This window comes from Sapajus apella, unplaced genomic scaffold (genome assembly GCF_009761245.1).
Source record: "Sapajus apella isolate SASKATOON/1434 unplaced genomic scaffold, GSC_monkey_1.0 scaffold8, whole genome shotgun sequence".
In the NCBI taxonomy this organism is placed as follows: domain Eukaryota; kingdom Metazoa; phylum Chordata; class Mammalia; order Primates; family Cebidae; genus Sapajus; species Sapajus apella.
The window spans coordinates 27,949,079-27,966,741 of record NW_022436948.1 but is presented as its reverse complement, the minus strand read 5'-3'; the positions used below and the strand labels follow the sequence as shown (position 1 = coordinate 27,966,741).

The following is a 17,663-nucleotide window of genomic DNA, read 5'->3' as shown; positions in this document are numbered from 1 at the left end:
GTAATGATATTGGTAATATCCAGTTTGAGGATATAAAGGGAAAACAGTAGATTTTGTGTTACTACTTGCTGAATGCATTTGATTTTGATGTTCAGTTTTAAGTGGTTTCATTTGATACCAAGTAAATGCAGATATTTTTTAAAAGATTTAAGGGCATGTGCTTAAACAGTTTGATAGTGCATCTGCATTGGAACTTTTTCAAATAAGTCAGATGGATACAGGGCTGCTGTTTAGGGATGTGCAGGTTGTACAGTTGTACAAGGATGCCATTGTTCTCCACTGTTCTCTTTTCTAATGTTTATATTGATGATTTTCTTCTGCAGAAACCTGAAAATACTACAAGCCAACCACTTTCTAATCAGCGAGTTGTTGAGGTGGCGATCCCTCATGTAGGGAAATTTATGATTGAATCAAAGGAGGGGGGGTATGATGACGAGGTACCTTTTATAGCCCTTTGCACCATTGCTACTTAATCTTTGCTATTTAATACAAATACTTTGGGCATGCCTGCACCCTCGTACTTAATGTCTATTGCTGCGTAACATACAGCTTTATCACCTCACATAGTCCAAAATTACTTTACCAGTTATTAACAGAACTTTGAATTGAAAATGAAAATTTAAGTAGAAAACTTAAGGAATTTGTCAAAAAAATTTTGTGTGTCTGGAGTTAATTCTTTTATGCGGAAATAGTACCAGCTTACTCTCAGGTTGATAGATTACAATAATATTTGTTCAGTATGAAAAAGTTTTGCATTTAAAAATAATTTTTTATATTCCATTCCTTTTTTACTTGAACTATAACATTTGCCCACCATTTCCTACCAGAAAATCCCACATTATGATTGCAGGATGGATAATTGATATTTTTGCCACTACAACATAGATCCATACGACTGCGAATGGAATAACTCATCAAGATGACTGAGCGCCTACCGTTATAGCACCTTCATCTTTATACTCATCTCTTCACTGTTAATTCTCATTTACTTAGTTTTCCAATAGTATGGAGGCATTTTTGTTTTTCATGATTTAGTTCTTTGGAATCCGGATGAAAATGATCTTTTGTCCTATTCCATCAGATTGTTTTCTCCCCTTTTTCACTTTTCTCTTGAGACTTGGGCCAGTAAAGCTGTTTTTGAATAGTAACACGGAGAAGGCCATAACTATTGAGATGTGGGGTGATTTGAAAAAACGCTTGTTGAGTCTATCATTTGTTAGTTTCTATGGGTTTGGAGAAGAATTGCATATATATAAGTTTTCTCCATGTAACTTTTTTTCTGACTTACTCCAGTGTTATAGTTACTATCATACTATAGTTAATCACCAAAGTCAGAGTGTCATAAAGACATATCACTGTGCCAGTGTAAGAAATTGCGGACCATAAAGAGAATGAGAAGCAGATTTGTGAGAGAAACTGGGCAGAGGGTTTTCTTGAGCAGACGTTAGATATATTGCAATTCTCAGTGTATAATCCAAAATAAATACAGTGAATAATAGGTTCAGGGAATCAGAGGTAATGGTTGCAATCTCTTGATTGCGATAAGATAGCTTCACAAGGCCTTGAGTAATTTCACTTGGCAGATATTTTAGAATATAAACAGCTGAAAATAATAAGACATTATGAAAACAAAGAAATGCTTAAGTATTTAGTACTATGACTCTACATTGTTCCAGTTAGCTATTTTATAAACATGCTGGCTCTTGAAAATTATGGAACCTGGCATGTTTTTAATAAACATATCAATTTACTGATCAAGCAGTTAAGTTCTTGTTTTAGGATGTGCATTCTCACATTTAAAAAAGTTGAATTTAGATTAATCATTTAACACGATCTTTTGTACAAGCGCTTATGCTATTGACAGAGTTGTGTGTTTTGTTGTTTTTAAAAATTTATTGGAGTGACAGTTTAACAGTGCATGTGCGTTGGAACTTAAAAATAAGTTGTTATGGATACAGGCTGCTGCTTAGGGATGTGCAGGTTGCACAGTTCTGCAAGAATGACTAGACAAGGGGCAGAAGTGGGAAGCAAATGGAGCTCATGCTGAGCTCTCTGAGGCTTGAGGAAGAGGTACCTTTTTTAATTGATAAAAAGGGATGTTGCATTTTCTAAATAGCTCACTTAGAGGATAGCACATTTTTCTAATTTGCTTGTCTAAAAGCAGCTTGCCTTTGTAAAATTCTCGAATTCAGAGAGGATGCATTTTTGCAGTTTGCACAAAGGTACCGTATGAGCCAACTGTGCCTTGTATGGATGATTTTAAAAGATGCTTACATGTATATTGAATTAAATTTGGCATTAAAAATGCAACATTTGATTTATAAATAGTGGGAAACAAAGGGGTTTCAGCTTGCATGTAAATACATTATTTTAGTTTAAAACTTTTTTTTAATGTTAACTATTCAAAAACTCTTACTTTAAATCTTCTGTGGCAGATCATGATGACACCGAACATGCAAGGTATTATAATGGCGATAGGTAAATCCAGGAGTGTATATGACAGGTGTGGTCCTGAAGCAGGGTTCTTTAAGGTACAATGAACATTTTCATTTCTTTTCTTTTTCAAAATTAAACTTGTTAAAATATTTTATTTCTCTGAATTCAATATGATTTTCTGTATAATTTCCCTTTTTCTATCTTAGCTATGGCCACCAGATGTCCTAGGAGTTTCTTTTGTGTATTAATTAAACTAATACTGATTCTTTTTCTCTTAATCCAGGTAATTTAAGAAAAAAAATCTTTTTATTTGAGTCACTTTAATTGTGTCCTTTTGATTTGTCAGCAGAAATTTGCATTGTATTTTTTATGTGAAGGGTATGAGGACATTGATGAACAATAATAACTGAGTAATTGCCGCTGGTAATAGTTTATTTTATCCTCATTGTTCATACTATTGGTCAGTATTATAATATTCTTTATTATCATTAGGTACTAAATTGCTTTCTTTGTTTATGAAATTATTATTTTAATGTTTCTCCATAATTAATTTTTGATAACCTAGTTGGTTCAAGACATGTGAGACCATCAGGCTGAACACTATGATGTATTCACATCTTTTTCTCTCTAATATCAGAGCTTTACAATGTTTCTGTTACAATTTTTTGCTTTTACAGATTTGAAAGATGAAAACACTATGCATGTTTTGTCATTTTATTTACATTAACCAAAAATCTTCGTTTTCTTTCACTCTTTACAAACCCTTCTTAGTGTTTTTTTTTGAAGCAGCTTTTTTTTTTGAGGTATAATTTGCTACAGTAAACTATGCATTCCATTCTTTTTCACATTAAAAATCTGAAACTGTTCATTTTTTTTATTCTGCCATTATCCAACTTGATCTTTCAAAAGCTGGGTTTTTTTTCACCATTTCTTTCAGTATACAGTTCAAAACAGAAGCCTTGTGCATAGTAGTAGACATACCAATAAGCATTTTTGAATTTGTTAGGATTAGGGTGACTAACTCTCCTAATCCTAGGACTGAGGGATTTCCTAGACTGCAGGATTTAAAGTGCTAAACTGGGAAAGTTCTAAGCAAACTGGTCCCAGGACCAGTTGATCATCCTATTATGATCCCATAAGAAAGGCTGAAAATCCACTTCTAAAAAAAGAAAAATACATTTTTTAATAATTTCATGTTTTAATACTTTTTTATAGCTTCCTGTTTTCTTACTGGCTTCTTAATTTTTACAATTAGAAATTTATTTTTATGCCCAGATAATCTACATTTTCTTTTCTTAAAAAACACTGAATTTATGTCCTCTAAGTATTTATTTCTTGTGGAAAAGTTATGATTTACAGTGCCATTGTCATTTCTGATCAGGTTGGATCTTTTTATGTTGAATTGGAAGTCCCATTTTTATTAAATTAATATCTGCATATAAAGAATCACCTAATTGTATATATTGCAACAGTTACTAAGCCCCCGGTGGATAATGACTTTTAATTATTTTATCTGTTTGGCATTAATTCATATCTTTAAATAGAATGCTTGTGTTTTTGATTAATAGTTTACACCGGTTGAATTTGCTTCAACCGCTATGAATATGAATGATGCAATATTCATATTCATATGGAATATGAATGATGAGCTCTCTTTCTTCTCCTGCTTCACATACATACGGAGACACAGCTCCCATCCCCCATACAAACACACACACACACACACACACACACCCACACACGCGCGCGCGCGCGCGCACACATTTGCATGTGTAAAATCTTGTAATTTTGATTATATCATAATTCTGCATGTGTAATATTACTATGTATGCTATATATGATTAAGCTATATTACAAATATTATTACTTCCCATTTTTCCTTCAACTTTCGTTTTCCTTAGACTTAGTTGTTTTGTTTTTTGGTTTGCTTAGTTTTTCATGTGAATTACTTAGTTTGAACCTGTCTACCGCTTGTTTAAATCTCCTCTCATTCTGCCTTTACCATTTTATCTTCTTGGGACATCTATTCTGGAGCTTTATGACTGGCCCCAATATGTATTGACTTTTCTTTTCTCCTGATGCATAACTACTAACTTGAGATCTCCTTTCACAATCATGGGATGACTCCCGTTGCATCTTTTCCTTTGTGTATTTTCTGTATTTCATGTATTTTTATTTTTTGGTTTGCTCTGTGATTTTGTTAGTACAGCAGGAAAGCATGGGAAAGAATCAAGTTTGTGAAAGAGGGACAGAGCGTTTTGTTAAACAAGTTATGTTGCAACTCTTAGTGTATAATCTAAATAAATACTATGGTTAATAAACTTCAGTGAATCTGAGGTAAGAGTTTTCAAGTAGCTTTGGAGATGTTTGAGTCAAGTTTGACGTTTTACTCATAGCATAAGAAAGTTGTGCTCTTTGTCAGATGTTAAAAATAATTATTACAGTATCTCTATTTCACTAACCATTCTCCTTACTATCCTTATATTTCCCTTCCTGCTTTTCTTTCAGAAAAATACAATAGCTGGAATGTACATTAGGAAAGAAATACTTTATAGGTTGATATTAGCAACCAGACTGCCTTGGCTGACTGTTTAGTAGCTTTGATTTTGGACAAATTATTCAATCTCTTTATTTCAGTTTCGTGAGGTGTTAAATTATTTTATTGAGTCATTGGAAACTTTAAATACTATCAATTTTATGCTTTTAAATTAGTATCTGGTTGATAGTAAATGCTCAGAATTTAGCCGTTATTGTTGTTCAGTATTTTTACAAAGCTTATCTTATGTGTCCAGTTCTGGTCCACATATAGTAGGAGATGAAAAATGAGTGTGCCATATCTGTGTCAAGGACCTTCATTTGCTAATATATATATATGTATTTTTTTATATACTTATTTGTTAGAAATTGTCAGTACCATTTTGGAGTAACAAAATGAACAGTTTCATATGGCTTAACCTAATAATTACTATCACAAAATCCTCTTTCTATATATGTTTATGAAATTTCTAGTTTATGTCGGTGTACATTTTCACCTATCTGTAATTGAGTAATATATGTGTGTAACCCCATGTAAACATACATCAGGTTGTTTCTAATTAATGCATGATTTTGGTAAAGGTAAATGATTAGCATTTGGACAATTCTAGCTGATAATATGTCACCTTAAAAATTTTGTCATATAAGAAATGAAAATGATATATACAAAATGCAGTTGTATTCAATAACATAAAGGTGTCTAAAATAAAACTAACAATGACAGTCTCTGCCACTGCCCTATTGTTACCATTCTTAGCACTGTGTATCTTGTTTTTTTCTTTTTGCTTATAACAATGCACATATACAGAGACTTTAAAAATTTTTTAAATATAGGCTTTACTGTCCATAATATTTTGTTACTTATATCAGAAATCTATTGTGGGCTTTCTTAAAGTTTAGACAATATCACATTGCCTTTACTAGCTGCATGCATATGTGTATACACACACATACACACACACACACACACACACACACACACACACACACACACACACAGTATTCCATGGTATAGATGTATTCTCATTTCTTATATCTTACCTGATTTATGGACATGTGTCCGATATTTTTTCCCAGTCTATCATTTCTATTTGAATTAGTTTAGGGTACCTTTATCCTTAAACACATTTTAAAAATATTATGTTCCTTTTTCTACTTTTTGGATTTTTCTTTTTGTGCCAAATTTAAAGATTTACTCTAACCCAAAGTTATATAAATTATTTTTACTATTTACTTAAAATACTTTTCTTAGTAAATTTTTATTTTGTAAATTCAAATGCTTACTATTTAACTGATTAGCATTTTATTTGGACTTTCTGTGTTCTATATTAAAAGAATTTAGTGTATGTTTTTCTTTTTTGTGCTGTCTTCATCAAGTTTGCTATTAAGTTATGTTAGCTTTGGTAAATGAGTTTGAGAGCTTTCCTGTTTGTTTAAACTTCAACATGTTAGCATAGGAATGATCTGTTCCATGAGAGTAGGTTAGAACTCACTCGTAAGATCATATGAGCTTAATGCCTTCTCATGGGGTAGATCTTTTAACACATTTTTTGGTTCCTTCAACAGTTATTTGCATATTTAAATATCCTACCTTTTTTGGCAATTGATTCTAACCATTATCAACATTCAGTATTAATTCATAAAATATGTACACAACCACAGAATCTAACATATGGTGGCTGCTTCTGTCTTCCTGTTTCCCCTCAGTCAGATACTGTGTTTTAAAATTTTTGTTCTTTTTCATGCTTATTGTGTTATAAATTGAAGGAAAAGTGTTTTTTGTTTTTGGGATGCAGTCTTGCTCTGTTGCCCAGACTGAAGTACACTAGTGTGATCTCAGCTCACTGCACCCTCCGCCTCTCCAGTTCAAGTGATTCTCCGCCTCAGCTTCCCAAGCAGCTGGACTACAGGTGCCCACCACGACACCCAGCTAAGTTTTGCATTTTTAGTAGAGACAGGGTCTCACCATATTGGCCAGGCTGGTCTCAAACCCGTGACCTTGTGATTCACCTGCCTCGGCCTCCAGAAGTGCTGGGATTACAGGCGTGAGCCACTGTGCCCGCCCATGTGTTTGTTTTTTAATCTCTCTTCTGCCCTGCCACATCCTGAAAAAATCTTGTTTGGGTTTATTTTATATTAGCTTTTTGGTCATGAAAGAAAACTTTTTAACTCTGTGCTTGTTTAGGCACTTCTGAATTGGATTTCCTTATGTATTAAGATTGTTAATACTCTAAATATTTGCTAGTGATAAAAATGTGATGCCACTATCAGCCTTCTTAATGAAACTTAGGTCTGAGCAAGTGGACTTGCTAAAGTTTAACCTCCAAATTAGGAAAAGCTACCAACCCAGTTATAGGAACTCATTCAACCAGAGGCCATCCCACATGAGAGTCTGCCCCTATAAGCATGCAGTATGAAAAAATTAATAGGCAGAGTAGACCTGGAAAAATAAAAGAGCAAGAGGAAGAGATTCGGCTACACTACACTAACCTGAGTCCTTCTCTCAAATGAACTTTATTGGTTAAGACTAGTTTCTACTATTAATAGAAAATCCCCAGATAACAGTGGCTTATGGAGAGAAGATTCTGTTGTGTAAAAATGAAATTCAGGGGAAAGCAATATAAAATTTTGGTAAGCAAAATTAAAAGCCAAAAGATAAAAACAAAATATTTTTAAAGTACTGGTTACTTGTATGTATGTGTAGAAGTGGGAGGGTCCTATTATAATTACAATTACGGGATTGGTATAGCTTTTTTCATTTACTTTAAAAGACATTGAAGTTTCTTTTTTTTTTTTTGGAAATATTTTGTCTGTATCTATTAAAGTAACCATAGGGTTTTATTGAAGTAATAATACTTATGTATTAAAATTTTTTCTTAATAGTTATTGCATTGCTTGATAATAATTCTCCCTACTTGATATAACTTTATCACCTTTTTTACTTTTGAAATATCGATTAATCACTTTATTCAGTAGATATAAAAATGTTTATTAGAATATAAAACATACAGAAAAGTACAAATCAGTGAATTTTTTTTGAATGACGCGTTCCTTATTTACATGGCCTTTTAAGGAATGTAAAGGGGAAGAAATGTCAACATGCTACTAATGAAAGCTTTTTTTCCTAAAAGTATACGCAGTCCTAAGCTGTTAATGCAAAAAATACTTCTCCATGCATCTTGTTAAATTCAATTCAGTATCTCAATGTGGATTTGATTTGCATTTCTCCAATGACAGTGATGATGAGTGTTTTTTCATATGTTTCTTGGCCACATAAGTGTCTTCTTTTGAAAAGTGTCTGTTCATATCCGCCTACATTTGGGTGGAGTGGTGTGTTTTTTTCCTTGTAAATTTGTTTTAGTCATCTGTAGATTCTGGATATTGGCCCTTTGTCAGATGGGTAGCTTGCAAAAATTTTTGAGATATCATCTCATGCCAGTTAGAATGGCAATCATTAAAAAATCTGGAGACAACAGATGCTGGAGACGAACACTTTTACACTGTTGGTGGGAGTGTAAATTAGTTCAACGGTTGTGGAAGACAATGTGGCAATTCCTCAAGGATCTAGAAATAGAAATACCATTTGCCCCAGCAATCCCATTACTGAGTATATACCCAACGGATTATAAGTCATTCTGCTGTAAAGACACATGCACATGTATGTTCATTGCAGCACTGTTTACAATAGCAAAAACCTGGAACCAACCCAAATGCCCATCAGTGATAGACTGGATAAAGAAAAAGTGGCACATATACACCATGGAATACTATGCAGCCATAAAAATGGATGAGTTTATGTCCTTTGCAGGGACATGAATGAATCTGGAAACCATCATTCTCAGTAAACTGACGTAAGAACAGAAAACCAAATACGGCATGTTCTCACTCATAGGTGGGTGTTGAACAATGAGAACACATGGACACAGGGAGGGGAACATAACACAATGGGATCTGTTAAGGGGGGGCTAAGGGAGGGATAACGAGGGTTGGAGATATTGGGGAGGGATAACATTGGGAGAAATACCTAATGTAGAGAATGTGAGGGGATGGAGGCAGCAAACCACCATGGCAAGTGTATACCTATGTAACAATCCTGCAAGATCTGCACATGAATCCCAGAAATTAAAGTATAATAAATAAATAACTGCACAATTGTTTGATAGGTTTAATGAGTAGCGTGATTTTAATTGCCAGAACTTAAGTGTAGAATTCTAGGACTAGCAATTTTGATAACCCAAAATTCTGTTTGAATCAATATTGCATTTTAAATAGGCGAGACAATTTCATCAATGAAAAAGAAATTCAAGTCAGTGGTCCAACATTTCTGTGCTTAGCCAAAGAGGACGATTTTCCTCCTGGTTATGTACATTTGTAGCCTGAGTTTTAAATGCCACATCTTTCAAGTCAATTTCACATCCTACTTTTAGGCTCTCAGACTAGTACTTTCAACTCAGTGGATTATCACAGTGAATGTTTACCCATTTGACCACCAACTAGGCCAAGAGGTAGAACATCAGGAATGTTCCAGAAGTGCCATTTTTCCTCCTTCCCGTCACTGCAGTCTGTCCATACCCCAAAGTAGCCATCATCTGGACTTCTAACAACATAAATTAGTTTTCTTGGCCTTTATGCACTTGGAATCTTTCACTCTAGGTCCTTTTTTTTTGTCTGGCTGCCTTTGCTCAGTGGTGTGTTTGGAGCATCATCCATGTTATATGGTTGTCATTTTTTCCCTCTCATGGTATTTTGTTGTATGACTATAATTTTTTTCTATCCTTTTGTTGATAATAAATACTAAAAAGGTATTACCTGTTTATATGCAGGGCATTGTCGTCCTAAAGCCAGCCAATGTAGCTAGGATAAAGATGGACTGAGTTTCTGCCTTAATGAACCTCGTTTTCTGCTAAGGAAAGAAACATTAATTAGAGTTAGTATGATAAAGAAGCAGTTTGATGTGGAAAAAGAACATAAAATGAGAAAACAGCTAGTACCTAGAGGGCTTTTAGAAAAAGTGATGTGTAAACTAGCACTACATAATCCAAAATATAGAACGTAAACGTTTTTCTCTCATTTCCTGATTCTCACTCCACAGTGAGCTTCTAGTGATTGTGTCTTGTATGTCCTAGAAAAACAGATGAGAGTGACTTACATTCAGGTATTCATCCATCTATTTATAATTTAAATACAAGTAGAAGTATACTCTATTTGCTGCTTTTTCTTGAGTTTATTTTTCTTACATATATAATTATTCATATCAGGATTTGTAGATTTATCTCAGTATTTTTCCTTTGTTTCCTAGAGTTTATCAACATTTATTTAAACATTCTCCCAGAATAGGATATTCATGTTACAGCAAATACGAAGAAAGTTAATACATATTTAGCCACCATAGAGGCTGATGTGAACAATAGATCAGCACACTGATAAATTGTTTGTACTCTAGTTCAGGAAGCTCTGTCGCTTACTAGCTGTTACCAGCAAGGGCTCTATAGTCATGGTCTAGGTTTAAGTCCTAGCATTATCATTTAATAATTGTGTCACCTTAGATAATTTATTAAATTATCAGAACCAGTTTGTTTATTTATATGAGGAGTTATCTTGAGAATTAAATGAGATAATTTGTGTGGAACTTTGAGGCAGTATCTGTAATATAAAGAACACCCAATTTGTTGCCCATTCTTATTACATTTATTAGCATTGTTGTTGCAGAATACTTGAGTTATTTTCAGTATTGTGAACATTTTTGTGCATATATTATTGAACACTTACGAGTAGACAAGCCATAGTGCTTGCAAATTTTAAAAATGTTATCAAATTGCCTTCAAATCATTCTATTGATTTATACTACTCTTGATAAATGACATTAGAAATGTAATCCCATTTTTTTTAAATGTATGACCTTTGGTGAGTGTCAGTTTTTTCATAAATATTTTGGCAATTGGTATTTATGCCGACGGTCATTCATCATCTTTATACGTTTATTACATTGAGGTTTTTTTTTTAGTTAAATGAACATTTGATCTTCTGAAACAATTGATACATCTATAATTTGAAAATTATGTTTTGTGGTTTATGATTTGTCTTTTAAATTTATTTTTTGTGTCTTACTGTATATAATCTTTTAGATCTTATAAAATATAGCAACTTTTTAAAAGTAGATTTGAGCCTGTGATCATTTTTTAATTTATGCAAATTTTTAATTCTGCTGCTTTCATGGTTTCATAATACTTTTTGTTTTGATTACTAGATAGAAGATTTTAGCTTTCTCTGAATAGAAAAATATCTAAATGGTCTGAACAAAATATTGACTAAGCATCCTTTCACACTGACTTGACACATATACTAAATCGTACACACAGTAAATCCCTTATCAAGGATTTATACTTAATCATATACTAAATCTCTACTTATAAGTAGTTCTGACTGGGTCTCTGTATTCACCTGATCTAATTTTCTGTTTTTGGACAATACACTTATTTATATTATAGATCATTGGTAATAAATACACTTTCACATTTTGTTAGAAGAACACTTAGTAATCTTTGTTCTTTTATAAACAAAAAGTTTGGCAAGTCTCATTTTTCTTCTGATGATTTTAAAAATCAATTGCTACTTCCTTTCCAAATCCTTTTATAATTATATTTATGTGTTAATTTAATATGAAGTAGATTTTAGTATTTTGAGCCTTCCCAAAAAGGAACATGGTATACCTTTTCACTTTTATTGTCTTCTGTTGTGTTCTTTAGTAAGGCTTTATAATTTTATTTTATAATGGTCCTATACTTTTTTGTTTAATTTATTCCTAGGTAATTTTTTTTTGCCTTTATGAATGGGGTCATTTACTTCCACCTTTTTTTTTTTAACCAGGTTATTGAAAGGGTAGATAATAGGATAACTAATTTTACATATTTGTATTGTATTGCATTACTTTATTGAACTCTGTTTTCTAATGGTTTTTCATTTGATTTTCTTGATTATTTCAGTAAACTGTCTCCCAATAATTATTTTCTATATCTTTATTTCTTATTTCATTTCTGGTTTTATTATAATGATCAGAAACTTTTATAACATTCTCAATATTGAAATAATGGTAATAGGTGCCTTTGTCTAGTTCATCTACTGAGATGCTGAACAGATTTCTCCTTAATTCTTAATACTTAAAAGTTCTTAACTTTTATCTATCTTTAAAAATATCATTGTAAACACTTTTGGTTACTATATATATTTTTTGTACACCACATCATTTGTTTACCAAAAGTGGGTATGGGTGTTGGCACATAGGTACATAGACAAAATTGGTCCATAATTTCTTTCTTTATATTTGTCAGTTTTGGATAGACAAATTATACCAGCCTTGTATAATCATTAAGGAGGCTTTTTCTTATTTTTCGGGCTCTGTGACAGTTTAGATATCACAGAAGTTATCTGGATCCTTGAAGATTTGACATAATAGCCCAGCTCTGAAACAATGTGGGCTTCATTTCTTTTTTGTTACCAGATTTCTAGGGCAAACTTTTAAGTTTTACAGTGTCTCTTCAGTTTTTCTGCCTCTGAAAGCAGTGCTGGTAGTTGATACTTTTCATGATGATGGTTAAGATACTGTAGTTTATTGACATAGAGTTACATGTGTTATTCTTCAAGAAATTTTAAAACTTCCTTTTTTTTGTATTACCACCTTTCTTGTTTCTACTGGTAAGTTTTCTTCCCTTTTGATCCTCCATCCAACTTCTTGGAAAGAAAAAGCCTTTGACTATCAAATTGTTACATTATATTTTGTTATCCTACTTTATGTTAGTTTATTTTTCAAAATTCTTGAAATAAATTTTTTTCTATATTCAGATTTGATTTTCTTTCTTTTTTTTTTTAGGTGGAGTCTCGCTCTGTTACCTAGGCTGGAGTGCAGTAGCATGGTATCAGCTCACTGCAACCTCTGCACCCTGGGTTCAAGTGATTCTCCTGTCTCAGCCTCCTGAGTAGCTGGGATTACAGGAGCCTTCCACTGCACCCAGTTAATTTTTTTGTATTTTTAGTAGAGACGGGGTTTCACCATGTTTACCACCAGGCTGGTCTCAAACTTCTGACCTAAGGTGATACTCCCGCCTTGGCCTCCCAAAGTGCTGGGTTTACAGGCTTGAGCCACCATGGTTGGCCTGGAAATTTTTTTGACTGCCAGCCCAATAAGTTTTGATATCTGATATTTCCATATTAGTATAGTTTTTTATTTCTTTGGCTCAATAATAATTTAGAGCCATGTTTTTAATTTTTTTTAAGCATTTAGCTTGGAAGATATCTCTATTTATAATTCCTATTTGTATTACAGTGTGGTCAAAGAATATGGCCAATATTGTTTCAGTCCTCTGCAATTTGAAGTAAGTTTTCTTCATTTATTGGCACTGTCAGTTTTAAAAAAATGGCTCATAAACATTTTAAAATACATGTAAACTTTCCTAACCAACTTTATTTTAGAAATAGCAGTAAAACTTAGAGGATTATGTACCTTATTTTATGTCACAGTTACTTGTAAGTGATATATCTAGCTTTCTCAATTTTAATCTCATCAGTTTCCCATTAGATTTCACTGCCTCCAGAATATAAATGTTTATATATTTGGTATCCTCTAATATATGTATATAGTTACATAAAAAATCAAGTCCATAAGAAGTTATAAATTTAGAATATGGTTTTATAACATTTAGAAAAGTATATTATTTAGAATATTATTTAGAAATCATTTGCATCTTTAGAACTGAACAAGGTCTCAAAAGCATGACTTAAACTAATTTGACTGAATGGGTCATCTGTAGGTAGATGGGGAATGAACAAGAAAGGATATCACACATATGGAGAACTTAAGGAATAAAGGCCTGTGTGCCTTTGTGAGAAGACAAGCCTAACCTAGATAGAAGGGAGGTCCTTATTGGAGGGTGATAGGAAATATGACTGAATAAGTGGCATTGAGCCTGATTAAAGGTCTAGTGAAAAAGTTTAAAAAATTAAATACAATGCAGTTCTGTCAATGACTAGTATCACATTTCATTTTGCAAACGCATGGTGATTTCATTGCAATGTCTGTGATAATTAGCATAGGTCATCAAAATATGTGGACAAATATAATTCTAGAACAGGATTCTGAGGAGGTAGTGTGAGGCAAATGTAACATATTGTTAACTTTACTCATAATGACAGATTGTGTAGAACTCTGCTACATATACCAACATGGAACATCTGTTGAGAATTTGAATAGATATGATTCCAGTATATTTTAAAAGCCATAAAATTTCTTAAGGAAGTATATAAAAATAGGAAATGCATTTATGCTGGTAAAAATGTTTTCTTGTGTGTCTGAAAAACAGCTCCAGGAAATTTAGAAGTTTAAACACCTATATATTGAAAATTACTGTGACTTTGGCAATTTGCTTGTGAAAATTAGGAGAATCTTAAATTCAGCAAAATCAAGAGTTGGACATATAAGAGGTTAGAGTATAAGAGGTTCTATATTTCAGTTTTATAATAGAAATCTGCTATTTACTAAAACAGCTTCTATTTTGAAAGTAGGTAGGTGAATCATGAACACTTAGTGGAATCATTCCATATATGTAAACCTACAGTAGTATTTTAAGAGACTCAGTACAAATTTGTTTTGTTTTGGTCATGCTATTTTGGACTAAAGTGTGATATATGAAATATTGGAATATTCTCAAAGTCTATTACAGGTTGAGCATCCCAAATTCAAAATTCAAGATCTGAAATACTGCAAAATCCAAAACATTTTGAGTGCCATCATGATATTCTAAGAAAATGTTCATTGGAGTATCCTGGATTTCGGATTTTCGGATTCAGGATACCCAACCAGCATAATGCAAACATTCCAAAATCTGAAAAAGATCTGAAATTGGAAACGCTTCTGGTCCCAAGCATTTCAGATTAGGGATCCTCAGCCTATAGCCTGTGACAATCATTGTGTCAGGTCCATATCAACAAAACAGTAATTGATTGTTAATGTTTTAGATTTATTCTCAGTTTCAGTGTACTTTATTATATATGTCCCCTCCCCATAATAGGAAGATTTTAATGAGTTCTAAGCAAAGTTGAGAACTAATCAGGCACACAGTGAGCCTTAATAATCTTAAATATTAAAATACAGTTGATATTTATGGCTGTTATATATTCACAGCAGTGATAAGCCTTTGGAATGACATGTATATCCTCAAAATAAAGCTTTTTCAAGGGAAAAGTATTTTAAACTAATTTGTTCTCTTCTTCTTTTTATAGTCTTCTGCTACATAGTAATGATCTATTAGCCTTCCTTTTAATGAAGTCTGATGTTACGTAACTAGAGTATTTCATTTAATGTATATCAGTTATTTTTTCTCCCATCTATAAAATACAACCATATAGGTCATAAGAATTACGTAAGAAAGGCATATTTTTTTTTTAACTAAAAAACTCTTTAATGGAATGGATTTTTGTAATCTTGTGTGAAGCCCAAAATGTTTTATGGTTATTAGAGCTAGAATTTGTACATAAGTATAATATCAATGAATGTAGAAAGCTTTATCTTAATCACATGAGACTCTTGTACATAGCAATATTTGATGTGTAAGTCTGTAGATATTTCTATATGATTAAATATTTTTTAGATTTTGTTTATGTGTAAAAACATTAGCGTTTGTTATTTCCCATTATTATTTGTATATTATGAGACTTTTTAATAAAGAAAAACTAAGCTTAAACCTCGTTAATAGGTGATAATATATAATAATTATTATTCTTACATTAATAAAATACACATACTATTGAAGTAATAAGTGCTTCTTTTTGTGATAATTGTAATCCCAGGGCTTGATGTTGCATTCCTGATTTGTGTGCTATTCAGCTAAAAGTTAATTGCAGTAATATGACCATGTATTTAAGAGCCATTTTCTTTCAGATTTGAGTATTGTTGGGAGCTATATATCAACCCTAGAATTTTGGTATTGAAAACTGATGCTTAGAAAGGTAAAACAGAATGGGAAAACTTATCACCTTCATCTTATGATGTCTGTGACTAGACTGACTGGGCTCTGATAAGTTGTACAAAATTACTCACTTTGTAAGTTTAGACAGACTATTTTACCACTTTCATGTGTGGAAACAAAACAAACGTTTATATAGTGAAGGGATAAAGAAGGGCCTTTGTGGCTGGGCAAGGTGTCTCTGGCTTGTAATACCAGCAGTTTGGGAGGCCGAGACGGGCAGATCACTAGCCACAAGTTTGAGACCAGCCTGGCCAACATAGTGAAACCTCATCTCTACTAAAAATACAAAAAATTAGCTGGGCTTGGTGGCGAGCACCTGTAATCCCAGCTACTTGGGAGGCTGAGGCGAGAGAATTGCTGGAATCCTGGAGGTAGAGGTTGCAGTGAGCCAACGTCACACCACTGCACTCCAACGTGAGAATCCATCTCAAAAAAAAAAAAAAAAAAAAAAGAAAAAGAAAGCCTTTGTGGTCAGTTACTCAGAAAATTGAGACTATGGAATATGGGACTGTGTTTTTAGATGCACTTCCTTGTTTGTAATACTTGAAAAGCCAAAAAAGAAACGGTTTGAATGCAAGAAGAATTAAATTTGTAATATTGAAGGATTTTAGAAATTTAAGTAATTAACCAAAATTGTCATTTTCATTGCGTTTTCCAGGCAATTAAGTTGGAATATGCAAGGTTGGTTAAGTTGGCCCAAGAAGACACCCCACCAGAAACTGATTATCGTTTACATCATGTAGTGGTCTACTTTATCCAGAACCAGGCACCAAAGAAAATTATTGAGAAAACATTGCTAGAACAATTTGGAGATAGAAACTTGAGTTTTGATGAAAGGTAATTTGAAAATACAAAATTTATTTGCTCAGATTGTTCTTTTTTACCTGCTGATTCCAAGGATAATTTTTTGAGTATTTATTTTATACATGCACGGGCACATTTTTTTAAAAAATGCATGACAAAATTTGAACTCACTTTAATGCCTCAAAAAAGGCAACTGTTATGGCCTTTTGAAGTTTGAACTGAAAATAATTTAGATCATTTTAATAAATTTTAATTGTAAATCGATCACTGCACTTACTACACAATATTTTAGAGACACAAAAATGGGGTTCTCAACCTCTGTACTATAGACAGTTTAAATTGGATAATTCTTTGTTGTTGGGGCTATCCTGTGATTGTAGGATGTTTAATAATATCTCTCATCTCTGTTTGTTAGATGACAGCAGCAGCTTCCAAATTGTGGCATATCAGAATATCTCCAGGTATTGCCAAATAACTCCTGAAGCAAAATCAACCTGATTAGATAATTTTTATAGGACTTTCTGAATAGTTTTATAGGACTTTCTGAATATTTCTTTATAGAAAGTTCTATAAAACTTATGTTAAAAATCACAATTTAATTAGAATGAATGACACTAGAAAATAATTTTAAGACCCGTATGAAATTTCAGGGTATTACAAGTTATTTTTGTTTATAAAAACATTTGTGCTGTCTTTCAGTTCATTGTAATTATATTTTAATTCTCAAATAAATGATTATTCTTTTCTGAATGTCTCTAAAATACTGCATTAAAGTGTGTAGCAAAGAAGAATATGAGGGAAAGCAAATTTTCTGGAATCAATTCCTGCTGTATGTATGTGCTGTGAAATGGATTCTGTGTATAATGCAAG

General features: G+C 32.5%; 1 protein-coding gene across 9 annotated transcripts in view; it reads left to right on the top strand.

Annotated features, from left to right (window-relative positions):
• The window catches only part of USP25 (ubiquitin specific peptidase 25), a 140,411-nt gene that overhangs the window by 110,589 nt on the left and 12,159 nt on the right, over positions 1–17,663 (top strand). For 4 of the 9 annotated variants that reach the window (XM_032277154.1, XM_032277161.1, XM_032277153.1 and 1 more), the window contains 3 exons: positions 324–437; positions 2,436–2,531; positions 16,648–16,826. In XM_032277154.1, coding sequence (XP_032133045.1) covers positions 324–437; positions 2,436–2,531; positions 16,648–16,826 — 389 coding nt within the window. The remainder of the gene's footprint in view (positions 1–323; positions 438–2,435; positions 2,532–16,647; positions 16,827–17,663) is intronic. The other 5 variants (XM_032277162.1, XM_032277160.1, XM_032277157.1 and 2 more) reach the window with 2 other exon arrangements.